General features: G+C 33.9%; 1 protein-coding gene across 1 annotated transcript in view; it reads right to left on the reverse strand.

Annotated features, from left to right (window-relative positions):
- Nucleotides 1-16,047, reverse strand: part of LOC145319828 (protein N-terminal asparagine amidohydrolase-like) — a 32,572-nt gene extending 16,525 nt beyond the window's left edge. The window contains exons 1-4 of the mRNA XM_080162192.1: nt 15,981-16,047; nt 10,813-10,875; nt 9,900-9,965; nt 937-1,040 (exon numbers count right to left, since the gene is read on the reverse strand). Coding sequence (XP_080018318.1) covers nt 937-1,040; nt 9,900-9,965; nt 10,813-10,875; nt 15,981-15,992 — 245 coding nt within the window. The 5' untranslated portion in view covers nt 15,993-16,047. The remainder of the gene's footprint in view (nt 1-936; nt 1,041-9,899; nt 9,966-10,812; nt 10,876-15,980) is intronic.
- Between the last annotated feature and the right edge of the window lie 9,412 nt (nt 16,048-25,459).

The following is a 25,459-nucleotide window of genomic DNA, read 5'->3' on the forward strand; positions in this document are numbered from 1 at the left end:
GCCACTAGAGCAAAACAAAAAAATTGGAATTCCGTTTTTACCATTATAAAGCTTCCCTGAGATTTTCAGCTCGATCAGTCCATAAAAGTGGCGCTCGGCACTAATGGGTTAAGATAAATTAATTATGAGAAAAAAAATCACGTAACCTTTCTTTAAAAAAAACACAATCTTAAAAGTTAAATAATGTAAAAAGTATAAGTTTAAATGAAAAAAAGTCTTTAGTAAGTGCTATTTAATTTTGATGTTAAAGATTTAGCAAAAGACGTTTTATTGCTATGTTGATCAGAAATATGTTAGAATTCGTTGTTAGGATTTTTCTTCTAACCTTGGAAAGGCAGTCCTAAATTTGAAAATTTTGATTTTTTTAAAGCTTATAGTATGTATATAAGTTGTTTGTATCTTTTAGTGAAAAAAAATTTTGAAAAACAGTTTTTGTTTGTTTTTTATTAAAGATTTTCATATTTTATTCAATTTTTTTTCAGAACTTAAAATTGAAATAAAACAAAAAGACCCCGCTGAAATATTTTAGTTTTACCTGGAATCATCATGGTTTTATGTCTATTTTCACCATACATAGGTCCCATGGCTCGGCACTTACTTTTGTCTTGATTCAATTCTAGCCCACAGTGACTACAAAGCATGCCAAGCATGACAATAAGGACAAAGAAGGACAAACATAACAAAACTTGAGGAATGCATGACAAAGCAAGGCAAGAATAACAAAGAATGAGAATGACAAAGAATAACAAAGAATGACAATGTATTACAACATAACAAAAATCGAAAGTGTTTGACAAAATAAAAACAAATGATGGCACATGAATGACAAAGAATGACAAAGAATGACAATGTATGACAACATAACAAAAATAGAAAGTGTTTGACAAAATAAAAACAAATGATGGCAAAGAATAACAAAGCCGAACAAAGATTAACCTAATATCACTGGTAGCCTGTCTTCTTTGAGTGAGGAAGAGTACGCCATCTCTTGGCAGTGGAATATCCGACTGGGCTGTCAAATGCAAATTGTTTTCACAAATCTAAATGAAAAATTAAATTGGAGGCAAAATTCCCTAACGTAAATCTATAATACAAAGTAGAACGATGTCTGTCTGTTTGTCTGTCTGTTTGTCTGTCTGTTTGTTTGTTTGTAGCGGAGGATCCCGCTAACCACTGAACTGATCTGGTTCTCCTTTACAGGGTAGCTTCTCATAGGTCCCGGGAAGGTTTAAAACTATTTTCTTGGGGGTGGGACACCCCCAACCCCCCCCCCCCAAAACAAAAATTCTCCCCCCCCCCCAATTTTTTTAAAAATTTTCCTTTAAATCTAAAATACGAAAAATTGGTTTGCTCAAACCTCTTGGGGCAAAGTCCCTAGGGGCTAGGGGCGAAGTTGCTAGTATTATATATAGAGAATACATAACGTGTAGCGGTTTAGATCATAGGTAACAAAGAGAAAGATAACCAAAGATGGAATAAAATGCAAAGGACAAGCGAAGAGTGCCGAAGGTCCAATAAAACTGGAATTAATCTTAGGATTTTTTTTTTCATTTTACTATCCGCGGAAAGCTTTATATCTCGTAGCAAAGAGAAGTAGTCTAGAGGCAAAGGCAATAGTTATTATGATAAATAATAGTCAGTGAATAATTTCATATTCCCCTTTTCAAACTCTTCTATTGACGATTTCAGGAATTTGACGCTAAGAATAATTTTGAAAGTGAAAGTATGTAAGGGAGGGTTCGTACAAAAAAGGGTTAATAACATTTAACAACAATAAGATGGAAAATAAGAGTTTGATGGCGACATCCTATCAATAAAGTAACAGGATGTTTGTCTCTCTATATTTGTGTACCGAATGATCTTGCTAACCGCTGGACCTATATGGGTTACCTTTATAGAATATATTCGCATATGTCCTTGAAAGGTCTATAACTATTTTGGGAGATGGTTCCACCATCCTCCCAAGAGAAATCGCCCCTAGAAAAAAATACCCCCCACCAAAAAAAATTCACTAGAGATATGAGATGATAAAACATTTGATACTTTACTTAAACTCTACAATCATTTAGGTATAGCTAAAAAATTAATTTCTTAATTTCATTATATCGAATAAACACTTATTGATATGATATAGAGAGTAAGAGTGAAGTATTAAAATATTAGAAATATTCAACTCAAGTCATTTAAAATTAGTTTATTAATACTTTAAAAGTACAGTCACTAGTTTAGGCTTCTTTGCCTAGATTAACGAAATTAAAGGGTGTGCAAAAAAATGCGGACTTTTTAAAAATTGAAATTGCGCGGCTTGTGTTAATAGTAGAAAAATGTTATGCATATCGTTAGAACCGCTAAGAAGTCTATTTTTTAGAAATATAAGAACGATTCCTCTGCTACGTATAGTTTAGGAGCTATATATTAAAATGTCCCAACTGACTTAAAATTTGACTTGCGAGTAAAATTTAGGACATTTTACACCCTAGCTCCTAAATTATTTGTAGCACAGGAACCGTTCTTATATTTCCAAAAAATACAGTTCATAGCGGTTCAAACGGTATGCGTAACATTTTTCTACTATTAACACAAGCCGCACAATTTAAAATTTAAAAATGTACGCATCAATTTTTGCAAAATATCTTCTCTAATTTTTAGTTATATTTTAAAATTTACTCACAAGTCAAGTTTTACGTCAGTTGGGACATTTTAACACTTAGCTCCCAAACTATACGTAGCACAGGATTCGTTCTTATTTCCAAAAAATAGAGTTCATAGCGGTTCTAACGATATGCATAACATTTTTCTACTATTAACACAAGCCGCGCAATTTTAATTTTAAAAAAGTCCGCGTTTTTTTTGCACACCCTTTAGTTGTAAGCAGAATTTTAAAAAATAACTACAAACTGTAAAACAGAGATTATAGAAAAATGAAGGTAAGTTTGAACGACAAGAAAACCCGCCCGCAATAGGACAACCATTGTTTGTGTTGCGTTCAACGCCCCCCCCCCCCCCCCTATAATCTCAGTCCCTATTAGAGCTAGAGGGCTAAAAGTTTTTGTGCAAGTCCCCTGTTTGATCATGAATTTCCGACCTTAACCCTTAAAAGTCGGGCCCTTTGCCGCACCTTAATCAGTCGGGGGGGGGGGGGGGGGGAGGGGGCGTTTCAACACCCCCCCTTATTATCTCAGTTCCTATTAGAGCTAGAGGGCTAAAGTTTTTGTGCAAGTCCCCTGTTTGATAATGAATTTCCGACCTTAAGTGAGTCAAAGTCAATTTTCGCTTCATTCACCCTTTTATTTAACAACCTTTGTTTTAGGTCCTTTTTTACTTAAAAATTTCAAACGGCTGTAATTTTCTTATTTTAGAAGCTGGAAGAATTTTTTTGCAGAAAATGTTTATCTTTATGTAAATTTTATATTTATATTAGAAATATAAATTTCAGCGGCCGCAGCTGTACTTGGCAGCATCCAGCCGGAAAACAGCAGCGGATCTTTATGAAATTTTAATACGTTATGTAGACATGTAAGAAAGCTTAAGTTTAAAATTTGAAGTCTCTAAATAAAAAATTGAGGCCATAGGAGCCTTTTAAAGATTTCTGGAGACCTGGAGGATCAGGACCTGCAGGATCATACCTGGAACCTGAAATTGACTTGAACACCTGTATTTAATATGAGGATGTACTACTAGAGGATATTTTAGTATTTTGGTAAGATAAAATGCTTTGTTTAAGTCAAAAAAATATTTTGGCTCTTTACCTGGATGACCCTACCAGGTTTGCTGGCATCCTGTGCCCGCCAGGATGGAGATATTCAAAAAATTTCAACTCTCAGTTATGTGTCATACCCATACTTAAAAAGTCACGCAGTTTGGGCTCTTTATCTTTGATAGAAATTCTGTTTAGAGAAAAAGTCAAATTTAAGTGTCAAAGTTTCCTTTTGCCAAAACTGTCGCATTTTATCAGTTTATTAATTCCCTTTCACTTAGTAGAGGTTAATTAGAATTAGGATATTTAAACTTAGTGTACTAACAAGGGATATCCCTCAGATCATAAACAAGTATAAATCAATTTTTATGAACTGTTAGGACTTCTAGACAGTTAAAGAGTGGGCTTTCATTTTTGGGTGTTAATCTATCTAATACCCCGAGTGGGTGTTTGGACAGAAAAGTAGTTAGTTGTAAAAAATGTCCAAACTAATAAATTTAACAAAATACAATAACATCAAGAACATACAAACTGATGTACAGACAGACAAAGTATATTGTAGATTAGATGCAATCTTTACTACAAATTACGTGCAACTATCTCTTAAAACAGCCAAGAAAAAATCACAATTCCAAAATCAACAGTATTGGACATTAGACTATAAAAGTTTTAAAGATTTTTAATCAATATAATAGATTTGAAATCTGCATAAAATTTTAAGGATTTTTTATAAAATTCGTTTTTTATATAATTCTTTATTTAAAGGCGCAAATACGATTTAAGTTAATAAATTTTGACCAATAGGATAGCTGGATTGGAAACTACCTTCGCTCTAATTGGTTGAATGATGTACGTCACTTAAGCTTCTACAATCAGAGCGCAGATAGTTTTCAATCCACCAATCACAGATCTCAAAATTATTTTACTTAATTTGTATTTGCGCCTTTAAATAAAGAATTATATAAAAAACTAATTTTATAAAAAATCCTTAAAATTTTATGCAGATTTCAAATCTATTATATTGATTAAAAATCTTTCCAACTCTTATAGTCTATTGGACATACATACAGAAAAAAATAAGTTGAAGAGTAGATGCTCATTTGTCATGGAAATATCCATAAGAAATTTCAGACATTTATCTTAAATAACTGCCGAGAAATCATGGTTTCTGACGAAAGGACTAATGTGTGAAATTACAGAGAAGCTTCGCTCCTTATAAGTTGCTGAGAAAGAAAAGCAGTGTATGTACGTCATTAAACATTTTTTTTTTGCAAAACTAAATAAGATTTAAAGATTAGCAACTGTCGGGGAATTTGCTAAACCTAAATTTATTTCTTGCTTTATTTAGTTGCATAGTTTTTCTATAGATAAAATCCATGTCAGAACTGACGGCATGCTTTTTAAATGGTTTATCTCATCAAATAATAGGCCAGTTTTAGGGAACTTAAAGGATAAGACAATTGACGATAAACTGAATGGTATCCTAGTCAAGATAAACAAAATTACCCCTCCTAAAGATTGTAACTAGTATTAGTGGAAATATTGGATAATGCTAGTTAGTACATCCCAATCATAATTTAAAAGTCTCCATCGTTTTTAACCCTTAACGGTCGAGGAGAGGGACATTGAACGCCCTTCATCCGGTTTTTTTCTATCTCATTTTCTGTGTGTGAAAGAAAGAGGGCTATAACTGAGTGACTTTTTAAATGACGTATAAAGATAAAACAGCATGAAATATTAACAGCGATAGCATTAGAATAAATCATATATGTTTAGTAATTGCTTTGCCCTCTACAGCATAATTGTCCTTGTATTTTTGTATTTATTACAATTTACATGGAATAGTTTTCTTATGTAAGTTAATTTATGGGTCAGGGGCTGAGAATTTTGAAAAAGCCTACAAAAAACTTCAATAATACTAAGAACTTTGATTATAAAATAAATAGAATTTAAACTTTATATGTATCTTAACAAATTTTAGATGCATATTTAACCTAGTCTAATTTAAAATGGCAATTAAATTTTTTTAAAGATATCCAATTGAAAGAGAACCCAGTATTAGTGTCGGACTGATTATGACGTAACAAAAAAATTAGCCAATGAGAGGACATTATTGACCAATGGTAAAATTCATAGTGACCTCTCATTGGCTAATTTTTTTTGTTACGTCATAATCAGTCCGACACTAATACTGGGTTCATTGAAAGAAACTCGCCAATAATTTTACACAACAGCTTGTTATCTTGATTGCTTAATCCTTGTGGCAACAAAATGTTTTTATAACTTGCTCGCGATAGTATAGGTATTACCCCGTCCCGGATTTGAAAAATTTTGTTAAAATTTTTGCCCCCAGCCAAAATATGGTTGATTTATGCATAAAAATGACTCATGCAAAATATTTTTTCTGTAGTGCAAAAATCGCGACGGTACAAGCACTGCAAAGTTTTTAAAATCTGCAAAAAACCCTGTTTTTATGGCTTTTTTGGGGCTTTTGTACCATCCCAATTTTAAAGATTTTTACAAAATTTCAATTCAAGTGTGTTGATATATACCTGAAATTTACCAAAAAAAATGGGGGCAGTCTCAATTATAACATATGAAGGTGTAGCAAGTAATCTTCCAAATACAAAATTGTCAAATTGCATACATATATAATAGGGTTGGGCCGGATACTTTTTTGGACGGATACTGGATATCTGGCTGATTTATAATGCCGGATATCCGGCATCTGGCCAGATATCTAGCAAATATCCGGTAATTTGGCCGGATATCTGGTTATTCGGCCGGATATCCGGTATCCGGCCAAAAAAGTATCCCGCCAAAAAAGTATCCAGCCTACCTCTATTATATAAGTATGAAATTTGTTTAATACACTATCCCTTCTGTAGATTAAACTTAGTGGTTGAAACGTTTATAAACTTAACTTAATAAACCAACCAATCAAATTCAATAAAATTCGCAAAAGTTGTTAACCTAATGAATTAGAAACACAATTATAAAACTTTGGGGACAAGTGAAATAAACAATCCAATTTCCCCTCCCTCTCTGAATTATACCAGAGTATACCAAAAGTCTAATAATAACTAGGGAGGCAGAGCACAATGGGCTGTTAATTACACTAGTCCCCGAAGTTTAAAAAACTTTTTCATTTGTTTGCTCAACAACTTTTTAGATTGTTTGAAATTTTAATTCGTTTAATAAGACGGTCTAACCACCTATTGTAATCAACAGAAAGGGTAAGTTTGTGTATTATCATGGGGTATACACGTCCATTTATCAGCCATTGTCTTCTCTGTCTAGATCCCTGTACCCAAAGTTATTCAAGAATCTAAAGGGATAAGACAATGTCTAATAAATTGATGTACATCCCCAATAATGATGCAAAAAATTATACCTTTTGTAGATTAAAACTAGAAGTTGAAACTTTTAAACACTCAACTTAATAAAACAACCAAATAAAATTTCTGAATTTCCCCAATTTTTTAACCCAAATGTAAGAAAACACCGTTATAACACTTTGGGGACTAATTTAATAAACAGCTCAATGTCCCCTCCCTCCCTGAACTATGCAAGAGTGTATCACAAGTCTAATAATAACTAGGGAGGGAGGGGACATTGGGCTGTTTAATACACTAGTCCCGGAAGATTTATAATAACATTTTTTTTATTTCTTGGCTCAACAACTTTGGAGACTTTTATTGAATTTTAATTGGTTGGTTCATTAGGTTTAGTGATCAAACGTTTCAACCACTATGTAATCAACAAAAAAGGGTCAGATTGTGTATCATCATGGGATATACAAATAAATTTATCAGCCATTGTCTTATCCCTCTAGATCCCTGTACCCAAAGTCTTATAATAACTTGAAGACTTTCATTTTTATTACATAACAAGAAATAACATGTTACTGAGGGATCTAAGGGATGAGACTATGGCTAATGAATGGATGTACATCCCCATTAATAATACACAAAATTAACCCCTTTGTAGATTAAAATTAGTGGTAGAAACGATTGAACACTCAAATTAATAAACCAATCCATCAAAATTTATTGAAAGTCCCCAAAGTTATTAAGTCAACGAATAAGAAAAGGTTATTTTCAAACTTTTGGGACTAGTGTATTAAACGGCCTATTTTGTCCCATCTATTTCTGATACTTATTAAATGCAAATCTTTTCTATAATATGAGTCTGAACGAACTCCGTAAAGGTAAGCTCTTTTATTTAATCTAAGCAAGTTGAAATTTTTTGCTTGAAAACTTTGGTTGATGATTCCTGTAACAATAAGGGTTTAGAAAGTGTAGCAACTCTGCAATCGGTACTTCTGCTTTATAGCTTTCGTTTTTGATATATTGAAGACGTAAGTTTAATGGAAATTATTGCCAGTTTCCCAAGTGCCAAGTAGAGCACATACCCCCCTCCCCCCCATCTCCCGACCTTGAAAAAAGGAAGGGATACTTTCTAGTTTCTTTATTAATTATATAAGGTCTGGTTTGGATAGTTTATATTGGGTACCAGGGACCCTTGCGAGTTAATATAAGGAGGGAGCGGTTATCAGGTATCAAAAAACACTTTGAGGGAAAGCACCGTACATCTTTTATAAGCTAAGACAGTTCTTTCCATTAGGTCAGTACAAAATTAACAGAGATAAACAATGAATAATGACACATAAAAAGATAATGTTAAAAATTATCTAAGTTTCACAAGAAGAGCTTCTCCATAGTACTTTCTAGCGTTAACGCTTTCAAAGGACTCTTGGACACCTTAGAGAAGGGTTGATCCTCTAATTTTATCTAAGTGGTAATAACTGAAACATTCCCTGGATCTATCAGAAACTTTACTGTAAAGAAGAAACAATTGCATACATATATAATAGGGTTGGGCCGTTACTTTTTTGGCTGGATACCGGATATCCGGTTGATTTCCAATGACAGATAATCGTTAAATGGCAAATTACCGCATATCTGGCCGAATAAAAGAACATCGGCCGAATAACCGGATAACTGGCCGGATTACCGGATATCCGGCCAAATAACCGAATATCCGGCTAAATAACATATATTTGCCGGATATCCAGCATTGTAAATCAGCCAGATATTCAGTATCTGTCCAAAAAAGTATCCGGCCCAATCCAATTATATATGTATGCAATTTGACAATTTTGTATTTGGAATATTACTTGCTACACCTTCATATGTTATAATTGAGACTGCCCCCATTTTTTTTGGTAAATTTCAGGTATATATCAACACACTTGAATTTAAATTTTGTAAAAATCTTTAAAATTGGGATGGTACAAAAGCCCCAAAAAAGCCATAAAAACAGGGTTTTTTGCAGATTTCAAAAACTTTGCAGTGCTTGTACCATCACAATTTTTGCATTACAGAAAAAATATTTTGCATGGGTCATTTTTATGCATAAATCAACCATATTTTGGCTGGGGGCAAAAATTTTAACAACATTTTTCAAATCCGGGACGGGGTAATAGGTATATGGCAATACATTAATTATGGTTTTAAGAAACGAGATGAAATACTAAAATATCAACAACAAAAAAGTCTTCATAATGTGAATTTCACAGGTATCAAATCAAATTTACGGTTTCAGATATAATCGTATAGGTTCAGATCTTCAGGAAACGTGGGACAGTTCCTGAAGCCGCACAATTGAGAGCTACACGGGCTATTGTTTCATTTAAGATGTTTCTCAACCAAGTTTTATAATTATCAGATCATTCGTCCATGCTCTAATGATCAGATGGAAAGACGTATAGACTAAGATATATAAGTTTTCCTGAATTTTAATGTTAGGGGGAGATTTGAAATCTGCATCAAATTGTAAGGATTTTTTATAAAATTCGTTTTTTTGTATAATTCTTTATCTAAAAGCGGAAATGCATTTCAAGTTAATTAATTTTGACCAATAGGATAGGTGGATTTTAAACTACCTGCGCTCTAATTGGTTGAATGATGTACGCCATCCAATCAGAGCGCAGATTTTTTAAATCCACCAATCACAGATGCCAAAATTAATTAACTTAAATTGCATTAAAGGATTATAGAAAAAATGAATTTTATAAAAAATCCTTAAAATTTGATGCAGATTTCAAATCTCCCCCTAACTTTAAAATTCCGGAAAACTTATATATCTTACTATAGACCCTTATTATAGAAAAGCTTCGATTTTTCAGAATGGAAAATACCTCTGGATTTTGTTGGAAGAAAGTTTCTAAGTCTTCAGGTATATCAGTCAGGTCTCGGTCTACAACCTAAAATAATTATCCTTGACAGTTTTTAAGCAGTGCAGCCACTCTAAAATAGATATCCGTGCGTTAGTCCCTCTGGAACAATATGAAGCATCTACTCAGGGAGTAAGGGAGGTGACAATGGATCTTATATTCAATTTTTAGGAGTCTCAGACTTTGGGTACTGGCTTAAAGGGAATGTACAAGAATTTAGTACTTTCTGACTGAGTTTGGGTACTAGCGCATGTAATGCCGCTACTCGTTTTGAAAAAAGCACAAAGAAGGTAGTTTAAATATAAAAGGTAAGAATACACGGCCACCCTCCCATAATCTATTTCATCCCCTCTCCCCCACCTCCCTTTTTTAATGCAGACGATAGGGAAAAGAAAAAGATGGTGGGGACAAGGGGCAAGGGTAATAGACAGGATATTCTTGCCCAGCCAGAATAAGTCCAATAATCCAATAATACAAAAATCACACCATTAAACCTCATTATATTTCATCAAAAACAAGTTGTGATTTCGCCTGACTGTCCCTTTTTTTCTTAGTTTACAGTTTATTAAATTTAACTAACAATCCTTTAACAATTTCCTCCGAATTTCCTGGATTAGTCTGGATTTCATAGCCTTTCTTTGAAAACTCTTAAATTGAATTAATTGCCCATTGTCCCCTCCCTTACTCCCTGCATCTACTACATAACTCATTTTAAGAGGCTTCGTTAAAAAATATTTATTTATCTATCTATCCATCTATCTATCTATCTGTCTATCTATCTATCTATCTATCTATCTATCTATCTATCTATCTATCTATCTATCTATCTATCTATCTATCTATCTATCTATCTATCCATCTATCTATCTATCTATACCTCTTTTACAGTACTCATGCCCATTTCCTGCATTTCTCTGTAGAACTTGGGAAAATTTGTGACCTGAAACAGGAAAACAGGGATTGGTACAATGGACATTTAATTAATCCTCCCCAAAACTTATGCTTTCGATAGATGGTAAATATTACGGGGGAAGAAAGCGTTGCAGATTTACAACCCCTGTTTGCCTGAAGTAATGCCAAGAATTCAATGATAAGACAATGGTCATTGAATTAAACTTACCCCCACCATCCTTTCAATCTTATGATATCCAAATCCTACTTTATGGGGAAGAAAGGGTTGTATATTATAGAAAAGGATATAATATTGTCATACATTAAAATTAGCAAACTTTTTGAAGCAAAGCTATAGTGTTGTTTTTGGGTCTGTAAGTTTATATCTATGTAATTTCTCCTAAATAATAAAAGTAGACCATAAATTGATTTATTATGCAGGTAGTGTCTTTAAATCACTGAATTAAACATTTTTTGTTCATTTGATAAAATGAACATATTATTAAAAATCTTAATTATGGCATTAATGTTTGATTTTCGACAAGACATACAAATGGACAGCCCTATCCTAATTATAGAAAAGCAGATCTACGAGAGAGAAAAAAGTAAAATTGAAAACAAGAAACAAATTGCTAAAATGAGAGGTTTTTTTACAGATTCTTTTTTAACAGCGGATAAAAAGTATTTGAAATATGTGTAGTAATAATCACGGTAATAGGAATAGATTAATATATTATAAGTTAATCTTTAAACAAAAAGTTACTTATGGTAGCTATAAATAGTTCGTAAAAGGGGTTGACAAAAATTTACCTCCAATTTTATGTTTGAAGGAACAGATCTACAGTATAGATGTATATACAGATAACTACCTGCCCCCCTTTTCCAACGACTTTTTTCGTCTGCTAGCCAATTGTTTTTGTTATATGGTTTTGTTAATATTCCCGACACTACTGGTTGATTTTCAAAGTCCCAAAAGAGTCTCGGCATACGGTCCTTGGGATGGGAACAGAAGATGATTGAAGTTCCTCAATGACGTCATAAAAATAAGGAGAGGAGGAGTGGGAAAGAAACCCCTTAAAAAAGAGATGGATAATCCTTCGTTTTTATGACGTAACATGCTGATTTTTTGAGGGATTTTTTTTATCTTCATGGGAACATTATTTTACCCCTTCCCCCTCTAGTGTTTTACTCTAATTTTAAATGAATAAAATGGGTAATATGTTTAAAATGTTGGTAAGATCTATTTGTCAATGATTGTCCAATCCCTGTATTCCTGAGTATTACTGTATATTTTTAAAAGCAAAGCTTTTCTATAATTAGGGTCCGTCCGTCCGTAACGGATAGCATTTTTCGTTAATTTAGGCATGTTAGAATTGTCCTATTGATTTCAAACTTTGTATGGTGATTCCTTTAGTAGTTAGGTACGATTTAGAAAGCGTAACAACTCTATAATCATTACCAAAATGTCCGTACGTCTATCTTAAACATGTTGATTTTTTTTACTTTTTTAACAACAAATTTTTGTGTGATCTAATTATCCGATTGATCTGATTTTTGGCATATTGATTCCTGGGACAACAAAGTATAATGTAATAAGCGAAGCAACTCTATAATTAAGTCCTAAAATGTAAGTATGTCCATAAACATTATCCTTAACAAATTTGCTTACAATTTTGCTTTGACTCTTATACAAATTTATATTATTATTATTCAGTTCTGACACTACCGTTTCAGTGCTTCGCTTTTATGGATGTTGTCATCCTTGTTGTAAATGAATATCAATGGAAAATTACAAAGTACAATTAGTCTTTGAATAGGAATCAGACATTTTTTACTTTTCTTTGTATTTTTGTCCGTATGTTCATAACGGATATTAGCTATCATCGTACTTTCAGGCGTGCTAGAATTGTCCTACCGATTTTAAGTCTTGAATAGAACGTAATAACGCCATGGATAACAATAAATTCTCAGTATTTTACTTTAAAACTGAGGTGGATTCTAAAAAAAGAATTGTCCTACTAATCGCTTAGTGGGGCAAAATTGTTTTCGTGAAAAATACACCAAAATCACATTACAAATCTACAAAAATTAAATAAAATCTTATGTTAATAACCCTTCTATGATTTTGTTTAATTTTTGTAGATTTTTAAATTTCTATTTCAAATTTTTTTAAAGAATCCACCTATGATCTTTTTAAAGAGAGAGAGAGGTGACATTGGGTTGTTTATCACACTAGCCCCCAAAGCTGTATAACAACGTTTACTTATTCGTAGGCTTAACAACTTTGGGCCTTTAGTATAATTTGATTGGTTGGTTAATTTAGCTAAGTGTTTAAACATTTCAACCACTACAGAAAGTAATCTACAGAATGAGTAATTTTGAGTATCATCCTTGGGGATGTTCATCGATTTATTGGCCATTGTCTTATCCCTTTATATCCCTTAATCTTTTCCCTATCAAAATAGTGATTTATAATACTAGAACCAGAATCCGCCCCCCCCCCCCCCTTATAAAGCAACCAATGGGGTGTCAAGTCATAAAAAGCTTCAAACTGAATAATACGATTTAGCAATCAATTTAAAATCGTTGGCATTTATCATAAATTCTGTTTTTCAACTACCAACATTCAACAAAAAATGAAAATGTTGACTAAACCCTTCTGTTTTTAAAAGCGAAGCTTTTCTTTAATTAGGGTCGGTCCGAGGTGGATAGCTTTTTTTGTTAATTTAGGCACGTTAGAATTGCCCTATCGATTTCAAACTTTGTATAGTGATTCCTGTAGTAGTTATGGACAATTTAGAAAGCGTAGCAACTCTATAATCATTACCAGAATGTCCGTACGTCCATTTAAAATATGTTGATTTTTTACTTTTTTAACAAAACATTTTTATGGAACCCAGTAAAAGTGTCGGACTGATTATGACGTAAAAAAAATAATTAGCCAATGAGAGGCCACTAAAAATTTTACCATTGCATTGGTCAATAATGGCCTCTCATTGGCTAATTATTTTTTTTTCGTCATAATCAGTCCGACACTATTACTGGATTCATTTTTATGTGATCTAATTATCCGATTGTTCTGATTTTTGGTATACTGATTCCTGGGAATTCTATAATTAAGGTATGTCTGTCCGTTCTTCACGTTAAAGTATTTCATATTGCAGGTGCTATGCGGGGGAAAACATTTGCTTAGATTAAAATAATGATTAGAAGCGGATCTACTCTATGAGTACGCGGTATGTCCATCCTGATAACATGTGTCCCTACTGCTTTTTTAATGACTAGCGGCTGCGCCCCTAGCCTCTAGGGTTTTTTTCTCCAAGAGGTTTGATCGACCTATTTTTTTGTTATTTAGATTTTAAAAGAAAAGTAAAAAATTGGTGGGGAGGTTTTTTTTTCCATTTTTTGGGCGTTTGGGGGTGTCCCAGCCCCCTCCCCCCCCCCCCCCGAGAAAATAACTTAAAACTATCACAGGACCAGTAGGTATATTCCCTAAAGAGTAGAGCCCAATCGGTTCAGTGGTTACTGAGATCTTAAGCTTCAGATAGACTGAGAGACAGACAAACAGACAGACATCGTACTACTTTGTATTACGGATAGAATTTTTATAAATTATTTACTGCACTCATCTACTTAGGACATATGTAGTTGTCCTTGTTTTAATAATTTTAGTTTCTAAAATATATTTCTGTTAGGTCAGTAACAGTTTACATAATTGTTGCACAAGTTAAAGATACAAGATTAAAGAAGCAACAACAATTGTTAAATCAGTAGTGCAGATATCATATCTGTACTAGCAGCCAAGAAAATCATATTTCTTCCATAAACAATAAGATATATAAGATATATAAGTTTTCCGGAATTTTAATGTTAGGGGGAGATTTAAAATCTGCATCAAATTTAGAGGATTTTTTATAAAATTTGTTTTTCTATAATTCTTTATCTAAAAGCGGAAATGCAATTAAAGTTAATTAATTTTGGCATCTGTGATTGGTGGATTAAAAAAATCTGCTCTCTGATTGGATGTCGTACATCATTCAACCAATTAGAGCGCAGGTAGTTTAAAATCCACCTATCCTATTGGTCAAAATTAATTAACTTAAAATGCATTTCCGCTTTTAGATAAAGAATTATACAAAAAACGAATTTTATAAAAAAAAATGCTTAAAATTTGATGCAGATTTTAAATCTCCCCCTAACATTAAAATTCCGGAAAACTTATATATCTTAATAAACAATCCATCTTTACAACAAGTAATTGAAGAAGGTCGAATAATATGATAACTTGATGAGCATTTGTTAAAAGCGAAGCTTTTCTATTATTAGGGTCGGTCCGTCCGTACGTCCGTCCGTCCGTCCGTCCGAGATAGATAGCTTTTATTCGTTAATTTTAATAAATCTCCTCCGTAAACCATTATTGACTTCCCTTTCCAACTACGAAAGGGAGAATCTTACACATGGGAGAAAAATCAATTTATCTTCCTTTGTCCCTTTGTTCCCTGTACCACTGAATGTTTTACAAATGCAAGTTAGAAATTATTTTAGGAATTCATGTAAAACAGCTAAAACGTTTGATGAAACTACATATATTTATATTTAAATGATCGAGGTTCAATTGCCATTTCTTTTTATCTCTGATTCCCTGATATTTCATTTCCAAAATTGATATTTTAGAGAAAAGAATACCTACTCTCTTTGTTAAAGTGAATTATTATCTGTAGTGTGTAAACATATATTTTGTGATTATGCAATGATGCGTTTTTTCATTCTTGTATTTGCATTTAGAGGCATGCCCATCAAAAGTTTTAGGGGTGGGGTAACAATTTTAGACAAGGTCATTTAGGTTTTTTGGGGAGGTTTTGAAGAATTAAATAGTAAAACATTTATTTCTCTTTTTACTTACACCCCGCGCCGCCCCACCCCTGAGAAAATCATGTTCAAACAATTATTCTCCTTAAAAAGTTAATATTAATCATTGTTGCGACAAAAATAATTAATTCAATCTGCATGGTAATCTTTATCATCATAGAAAACGGGCAGGATTTTTATTGATTAAACAGTAAAGTATAATCAAGGGGAAGCTAGGGGTGAGAGCGGAAATTATAGTTTTAGAGAAGCTTTGAAATTGCTACGCTACTAAGTATAATTCCTTACCTTGATAACCATTTTGCTCCAGTGTTGTACCTGTAATTCTAACTAAATCTGAAAATTCTAACAATTCCGCATTTATGCAAAAGTAGAAAGAACAGTAATAACAAACAAGGAAAAAGAAGCCTGTGCACGGCACAGAATAAAATTAAAGAACTTTTGAATACTGTATACTTAATTTTTCATGCTTAAAATTATAAAATTTCCAATGCATATTTAAAATGTGTCTGTTTCTTACTTGAGCTATTACAAACATTCTATCTATACTAAGGTCACTTTAGAATTTAAACAAGTAAGATAATTTTCGTAGGTAATACAGCATATTGTTTTATACTAAAAAATATAGTATGAGAGATTCAGTAAATATTATCTTACTTAAGTTATTACAAAAATTACAACTGGTAATTTAATCACCATAGATAGTAGTACAAATAAATTTGAAATCTAAAGATATAAGAATTATGACAGCTTCAGTAAATGTGATAGTCTTAGAACATTTTTGAAGCCAATTTTTAAAAGCGAAGCTTTTCTGTAATTAGGGTCGGTCCGTCCGTCCGAGATAGATAGCTTTTATTCGTTAATTTAGGCATGTTAGAATTGTCCTTTCGATTTCAAACTTTGCATGATGATTCCTGTAGTAGTTGGGTACGATTTAGAAAGCGTAGCAATTCTATAATCATTACCAGAATGTCCGTACGTCCATTTTAAACATGTTGATTTTTTTACTTTTTTAACAACAAATTTTCAAGTGTTCTATTTATCCGTTTGATCTGATTTTTGGTATATTGATTCCTGGGACAACAAAGAACAATATTATAAGCGAAGCAACTCTATAATCAAGTCCAAAATGTAAGTATGTCCATAAGCATTATCCTGTTTTTAAGCAGTTTTTCAACAAATTTACTTAAAATTTTGATTAGACATTTATACATTTATGTTCCGATTTTCTAGTTCAGATACTATACAAGTGTTAATGTCCGTTAGTCCTACCGTTTCAGTGCTTCGCTTTTATGGATGTTGTCATCCTTGTTTTTTTAATTTTTAAACAAAGGTGAATTTGTGCTTAATTAGCGCAGCTAATAATAGCTAAAGAACACATTTGTGTACAAAGAAATTTGCCCTCAGAGGCATCTAGGAATACTAGAGATGAGGGTTGTTAGGGGTTGAATTCGAACCCAAATATTAAACAAATTGGGGGAGTAATTTTTTCTAGGGGCAATTTTTCTCGGGAGGTATCCTCCCAAAAATAGCTATAAACCTTTCCAGGACCTATGAGAAGCTATTTACATTGCAAAGGATAACTTTATCCATTCAGCGGTTAGCGAGATCGTTTGGAACAGATAGACAGACAGACACAGAGAAAAACAGACATCCTGTTACTTTTATATAAGGATATCACAATAGCTTCATAATTAGATCACAAATTCAGGACAATGCCTTTTGGCTTGCCTTGTATTTTGAACTGACGTAATAGCAAAGTCAGTGTCATACTGACTATTTGACCGACACGCTACAGACACACACACACACACACACACATACTAACACCCGAGTGCTTGTTCTCACACGCACACACACACACACACAAACATACATTTACGTAAACTTTCTTACTTTTCTTTCTATCTCTTTCTCTCTCCCCCCTCTCTCTCTCTCTCTCTCTCTTTCTCTCTCTCTCTCTCTCTCTCTCTCTCTCTCTCTCTCTGTCTCTCTGTCTCTCTCTCTCTCTCTCTCTCTCTCTATCTCTCTCTTTCTCTTTGTCCATCTTTTTAAACAATTAACTCATTTGATATATTTGTTTATTATTAATCTATATATTTAGATGATTTTTTTCTTTTTCACTTTCCTATCCCTCAAATTTAACATCTTTTTGTTTTGTCTTTCTTTTTTTTCTCCCTTTTTCTCTCTCTTTTTTACTCACGCTCTATCTATGTACTTTTAGACATTAGACCAAATTAGTGCGAATTATTTCCAATGTAATTTTTATTGTAATGGAAAACTATTTTACTTTGTCCAAGTTAGTTATAGAGAAGTTGCTCGTAGAAAAAGATGATTAAACTGTAATACACTTCTAATTAGAGTTAATCATAATATTGACAGTAGCTTTACTACTAAAACAGGGGTCAAAATATTCAAGTTAACTCTAATAGCTTATGCACGGTTCTTAATAGTTGGAAAGCTCGTTGGGATACAGGAATATAGGACAATCAACAATAATTCAACCCCCCCCCCCGCTATATTTGTATAAAATTTCTGCCTGTAATAGCTTTTAAATTATTGGTGGAGGAAAAGAGTGTTCATTTATTTTTTTCCTCCATTGTTTTCCTTTATCCCTGAAAAGCACAGCTACTGTGTGGCCTATGGGTCATGGTGTGCAGTAATTTCAGCACTTGTATCACAATAGCAAATAATTAGAACTGTGTACTATTACAAACTGTAAAAGCACAGCTACTTTGGCCTATGGGTCATGGTGTGCAGTAATTTCAGCACTTGTATCACAATAGCAAATAATTAGAACTGTGTACTATTACAAACTGTAAAAGCACAGCTACTTTGGCCTATGGGTCATGGTGTGCAGTAATTTCAGCACTTGTATCACAATAGCAAATAATTAGAACTGTGTACTATTACAAACTGTAAAAGCACAGCTACTTTGGCCTATGGGTCATGGTGTGCATTAATTTTAGCACTTGTATCACAATAGCAAATAGTTAGAACTGTGTACTATTACAAACTGTACCTTTCCCTTTGCTTCTAGCAGCCATGCCCCCCTAGAGGCCTCTAGCTGCGCTTTACTCCCCCCTCCCCCTTCCTACTTTTAGTTTAAAAAGAAAAAGAATATGATTTTTAGGGGTGATTTCTCTTGAATAAATGGTCGAACCCAACCCCACCACCTCCCCTCAAAAAAAGTTCTAAGCCTTTTCAGGATCTATGAGAAGATTCACGTAAAGGACAACCATATCGGTCCAGCTGTTAGCGAGATCCTTTGGTACAAACAGACACATGGACTCAGAGACATCATGTCACTTTTATAAAAAGGATTACATCTTTTTATGCGAATAATATGAAACACAATGCAAATGTTTTTATATGCTGAAGAGAATGCACACTATGGGTCACACAAGCAGCTAAGGCCAACTATTACATATATCAGAAATAATAACTCAGCTATTTCTATCCTTGTATATAATAAGTAATAGAATCTGTGTTTAACGAAGGATTTCGCTAAACACCTAACCCAATGTAGTTCTCCTTTACAGGGAAGATTCCCTGGGTAGGTTTAAAACTACTTTTGTAGAAGGTACCACCAGCCTCTCAAGAGAAATCGCCCTTAGTAAAAATGACCCCATCAAAAAATATTTTTCTCTAAAACTTAAAATTTGACAACATTTTCATCATTAAGGAGCATAATTAACCAAAAAACATTCATTGCAGTTGGACTCATTTTTAGCAGGTTTTTGGCTATTTTCATATTTTTCCCCATGTCGATCCATAACATTCATAAGTCATGACGGTCGGACTCCCTTTTAGCAGGTTTTTGGCTATTTTCATATTCTTTACTTATTTCCTATTATCTTTGGTGTTTCTGGTCCGATTTTAAAATTTTTTTGGATGTCACAGTTCCAAAATAATTCTTTAGCTATTATTCTGATTATCCAGTATGTAATTTATATTGACCGTCGGTCTATTAGTCATCATAAAAATCAAAATGAGGTTTCGTGTTTGTTTTCTCCAATAAATTTAATAAAGATTTTAACATATAATCTTTAAATCTACTTGTACGTATTTTCATCCACGATTTTTTTATGCTTCGCTACTTATGGATGTTGTCATCCTTGTTTAATACAACCTATTGCTGAATTACTTATGGACATTATTGTCCTTGTTTTATTTAGTCTTTGACCATTATCTAAACACTAGGGTTGGGCCAGATATCCGGTGTGGCCGGATATCCGGCCGGATACCGGATATTGAAACTATCCGGCCGGATATCCGGCTCTATAATTTTTTATACTTTACACCAAAAATCTCTGATTTTAAAATTTTAAATGGTTATAATTTTCTTATTATTGAAGCTAGAAGAACATTTTTTCTGAACAAGTTTAACTTTATGTAAATTAATATAAGATTTTTGAAGAAATTTTTTTTTGCTACTTTAGTATCTGGTAATTTGGCCGGTTATCCGGCCGGATATCCGGTAATTTGGCCGGATAACCGGATATTTGCCGGATATCCGGCGTTAGCCGGATATCCGGCCGGTTACCGGATATCCGGCGTTTGAAATCAGCCGGATATCCGGTATCCGGTATCCGGCCCAACCCTACTAAACACTAAGCTTCTCGTTAATATGTATGAATACAAAGCATAGAATAGTAAAATTTGATACAGTAAGATACTTGAAAATGAAGGTTACTGGATGTCTGTAGCTTAGTATCTTGCCAACCCGTTGGACCAATAAGTCTCTTTTACAGTAAAAATTTCTATAGATCCTGTGAAGGTTTATAACTATTTTGGGGGAGGGTACCAAGTGAAAACGCCTATGGAGACCACCCCCCACCAATTTTTTTTTTATTTTCTTTTTGAAGTTTAAGTGAATGGTTGACTTTACCCCCCCCCCCCCCTCCCCCCTTTTCCTCTAGGGCCGTAGCCGCTGGTAGTGATATAAGTAAAGCTTTATTTACAAACAATCTTTAATTTTCAGTCGGAAAATTAGAAATAGTACGTAATAACCTATCGACAGACGTACAATCTAAAATTGAACGTATATAGTGGCTGCGCTGCTTAAAAGATTCATGTAAAATTTAAGTTAAGCGAGGCTAATGAATACATAATATTTTTGTTTATATTTATTGTTTGATCAATTTAAAGAAAATCTGTTCATAAGTTAGGATACAAACAATATGTAAGAAAATTGTTTTCTCGTATTCATTCGAATCCGGTGGATAGGAACCGGTTTTCATCCATACGAAAAAACTATGTCTAGCACCGAATTATATCCAGCTTTCTACGTATATAAAAATGTACAATCATAAGATTAAAACCACCTCCTAAAAAAACTAGTTCTAATCTTATAATTGTACATTCTATATCCGCGGAAAGCCGCTTATAATACGATGCATGAAATAACTATTATCCTTTACATTAAGTTTCAAAATACTCGAATAGACTCATATAATTTCGGCCCAAACCGCATCATAACTAAAGTCGTAAAAAGTTGTACATTCTAATGCAGTATCGAATGCATGACAATAATAGTAAGAATAAGAAGAATAACTTGGCCCAAAGCAGGCGCAACGTATTAGCATGCACAGTTAGGAATACTATACAAAATCTTGCAATTACAGGTTTGGTTGTCTGCAATGTAAATAGTTCAGAGGTTAATAAAAATTTTACTATGCGATAAAGCTTATATTATCGCTCTTCATACGAGAAAAACTTTTACACTTTTAACTTCAAGGGCAAGAAATGCAATTTTTCATATTGTAAAAATATTTCTGAAGCGCAGAGAGAAGTAGGGGATATTGGAGTATACATCTATCTCACCCCCAAACGTTATCAACCCGATCTGTCATATGGTCCCCAAAAATTGTCAAAAAGAAGGATTTTAGTTCATATTATGGGCAGATTGAACTGTCTTTCATTGTCTTATCCCTGAATCCCTGAGTTAGCTTAAATTATCAAAAAATGCCAATGTCTTTGGATCACTATATTTGAGCAGATATTTGAGTTAAAGTAGAAATTGTAACAAGGATGACAACATCCATAAAAGCGAAGCTCTTAAACGGTAAGACAAACGAACATTAATACTTGAAGAGTATCTGAACTAAATACTCAGAATATAAATGTATGTATAAAAGTAGAAACAAAATTGTAAGTAAATTTGTTGAAAAACTACCTAAGTACAGGATATTTTTAAATGACATACTTACATTTTTAGAACTTGATGAACCCAGTATTAGTGTCGGACTGATTATGACGTAACAAAAAAAATTAGCCAATGAGAGGACATTATTGACCAATGGTAAAATTCATAGTCGCCTCTCATTGGCTAATTTTTTTTGTTACGACATAATCAGTCCGACACTAATACTGGGTTCAACTTGATTATAGAGTTGCTTCGTTGATAACATTATACTTTGTTGTCCCAGGAATCAATATACCAAAAATCAGATCAATCGGATGATTAGATCACATAAAAATTTGTTGTTAAAAAAGTAAAAAAAATCAACATGTTTAAAATGAACGTACTGACATTCTGGTAACGATTATAGAGTTGCTACGCTTTCTAAACCGTACCTAACTACTACAGGAATCGCCATGCAAAGTTTGGAATCGATAGGACAATTCTAACATGCCTAAATTAACGAAAAAAGATATCTGTCACGGACGGACCGACCGACCCTAATTATAGAAAAGCTTCGCTTTTAAAAATAAGGCAGTATGGTGTATTTGTATCCAATATTGCTTGTCTATCTTTTCTTCTAAATATATCAACTATCATAAGGAATTGACACTGATGTGGTGCACAAGTTAAATACGTTGAGACAGAGGCGTGTATCCACACCACACCTCAGGCAAAATTAATGGGGGTTGGATACACACCCCCCCCCCCCCTTTGATTCCACCTCCCTGAATCCCTGTACAAGTTTTCCCTGACATGGGTCTGCATCATCTGAATCACCCTCCTAAAACAACCATGGGGACTGTCAAAGTAAAAAGTCACATTCCCCTTCAGGGGAAAAAAATTTGTACCTCGCGCATTAATTTACCAGTCTAAGGTCAAATTATACTAAAAAGGATTTATGAGTATGTTTATTATGTAGGGGATGGATATCTAAGGGGGTGTATCCACTCCCCTGGCAATAAAATAACACCCCCCCCCCCCTCCCCTTGTTGTCTGTATTACAACTTCTAATGTTTAACAAGGATGACAACATCCATAAAAGCGAAGCACTGAAACGGTAGGACAAACGGACAGTAACACTTGTTAGTGCCAGAATTGAATAATCAGAATATAAATGTATAAGAGTCGAAGCAAAATTGTAAGTAAATTTGTTGAAAAACTGCTTGATACAGCATAATGTTTATGGACATACTTATATTTTTATGACTTGATTACAGAGTTGCTTCGCTTATCACATTATACTTTGTAGTCCCAGAAATCAATATACCAAAAATCAGATCAATCGGATAATTAGATTACTTTAAAATTTGTTGTTAAAAAGTAGAAAAATCAACATGTTTAAAATAGACGTACGGACATTCTGATAATGACTATAGAGTTGCTACGCTTTCTAAATCGTACCTAACTACTACAGGAATAACGATGCTAAGTTTGAAATTGATAGGACAATTCTAACATGCCTAAATTAACAAAAAAAGCTATCTGTCTCGGACGGACCGACCCTAATGCCAACATAGTATGTAGTTACAATTTTATTAAAAGCGAAGCTTTTCTATAATTAGGGTCGGTCCGTCCGTCCGTACGTCCGTCCGTCCGTCCGTCCGTCCGTACGTCCGTCCGAGATAGATAGCTTTTATTCGTTAATTTAGGCATGTTAGAATTGTCCTATCGATTTCAAACTTTGCATGATGATTCCTGTAGTAGTTGGGTACGATTTAGAAAGCGTAGCAACTCTATAATCATTACCAGAATGTCCGTACGTCCATTTTAAACATGTTGATTTTTCTACTTTTTTAACAACGAATTTTCAAGTGTTTTAATTATCCGTTTGATCTGATTTTTGGTATATTGATTCCTGGGACAACAAATAACAATATTATAAGCGAAGCAACTCTATAATCAAGTCCTAAAATGTAAGTATGTCCATAAACATTATCCTGTTTTTAAGCAGTTTTTCAACAAATTTACCTACAATTTTGATTCGACATTTATACATTTATGTTCCGATTTTTCAGTTCAGATACTATACAAGTGTTAATGTCCGTTTGTCCTACCGTTTCAGTGCTTCGCTTTTATGGATGTTGTCATCCTTGTTAGACTTACAATATGTAGATACTAGCGGCTACGCCCCTAGAGGCCTCTAGTGGCACTTTGAATGTTTTTTTTTATATTTAAAATATCTAATTACAGAAATAATTGGTTTATGTTTCGTTGGAGTATCTTTTTCGGGAGGGGTAATTTTTTCTAGGGGCGATTTCTCCTGATAGGGTGGTGGTACCCTCCCCCAAAATAGTTATAAACCTTCCCGGGACTTGTGAGAAGCTACCCTGTTAAGGAGAATCCGATCGGTTCAGCGGTAAGCGAGATCCTTCGGTACAAACACACAAACACGTAGACATCCTGTTACTTTAGTATAAGGATTATTCAGCCCCCTATCACTTCTTTTTACTATTCCTATCTTTTTACTAAAGCTATAGACGACATAAACGCTTGAAAAAACTAACAAAAACCTAAGAATCTAGCATTAAACATTCATATAATAATAAAATTAGATTTATTTTGATATATTTGATTTATAAAAAGCCTTGGGGTGGTTTTAGTCTATTTTCCTAACTTCCTCCATCTACCCAGGGGCGAAACAACTAGTAAGTTGAAAAGGACAACCACTATTTTAAAATTCATATACATATCTATGATACAAAGTATAATGATGTCTGTCCGTCCGTCTGACGCTAGATCTCGGTAACCACTGAACCGATTGGATTCTACTCCTTAGGGTATATACCTACTGGTCCTGTGGTGGTTTATGGCTATTTTCTTAGGTAGTGGGTCACCCCCAACCCCCCCAAAAACAAAAAAAATCTCCCCTATTTTTTTTGCTGAACATTTCATGGTCCTTTTTTTTGCTAAAGATTTCCCTGGTCCTTTTACAAATTTCGCCTTAAATTTTTATGATCACCTCTTGTGGCAAAGCCCCTAGAGGCTAGGGGCGAAGCCGCTAGTTTAAATAAAAGTAACAGGTTGTCCATCTGTCATTGTGTTCTAAGCTTTATTTCTACTTTACAGTGAAGATTCTTATAGGAGGGAAGGTTTATAACTATTTTTTGGTTGGGTACTTTGGGCTTATCCGCTAGATTTTTTTGTTTTTGGGAGGTTGGGGGTGTCCCAACCCCTATGAAAATAGCCTAAAACCACCACAGGACCAGTAGGTATACATTCCCTGAAGAGTAGAATCGGTTCAGTGGTTACCGAGATCTTAAGGGACGGACAGACAGACGGACGGACAGGCATCAAGATGATTTGTATTATAGACATAGGCGTGCAAGGGGTGGGGGTAATGTGGCGATTACCCCCCCCCCCATTTAAAATTTACCCCTACCCTGGGGGTGCCGTAGGCACCCCCAACCATTTAGGAGGGGGTATTTCCCCCCCAACAATTTTGGGGGGGGTAATTACCCCCCCCAAAATAGAAAACCCGGGGGTAAATTTTGGGGGGGGGTAAACAAATTTTACCCCTGCCAACAGATTTCAGGGGGGTAATTAACCCCCCTCAAGCAAATTTTAACCCCGGAATAAAAAT

This window comes from Acartia tonsa, chromosome 5 (genome assembly GCF_053477335.1).
Source record: "Acartia tonsa isolate MP-2025a chromosome 5, ASM5347733v1, whole genome shotgun sequence".
Taxonomy (NCBI): Eukaryota; Metazoa; Arthropoda; class Copepoda; order Calanoida; family Acartiidae; genus Acartia; species Acartia tonsa.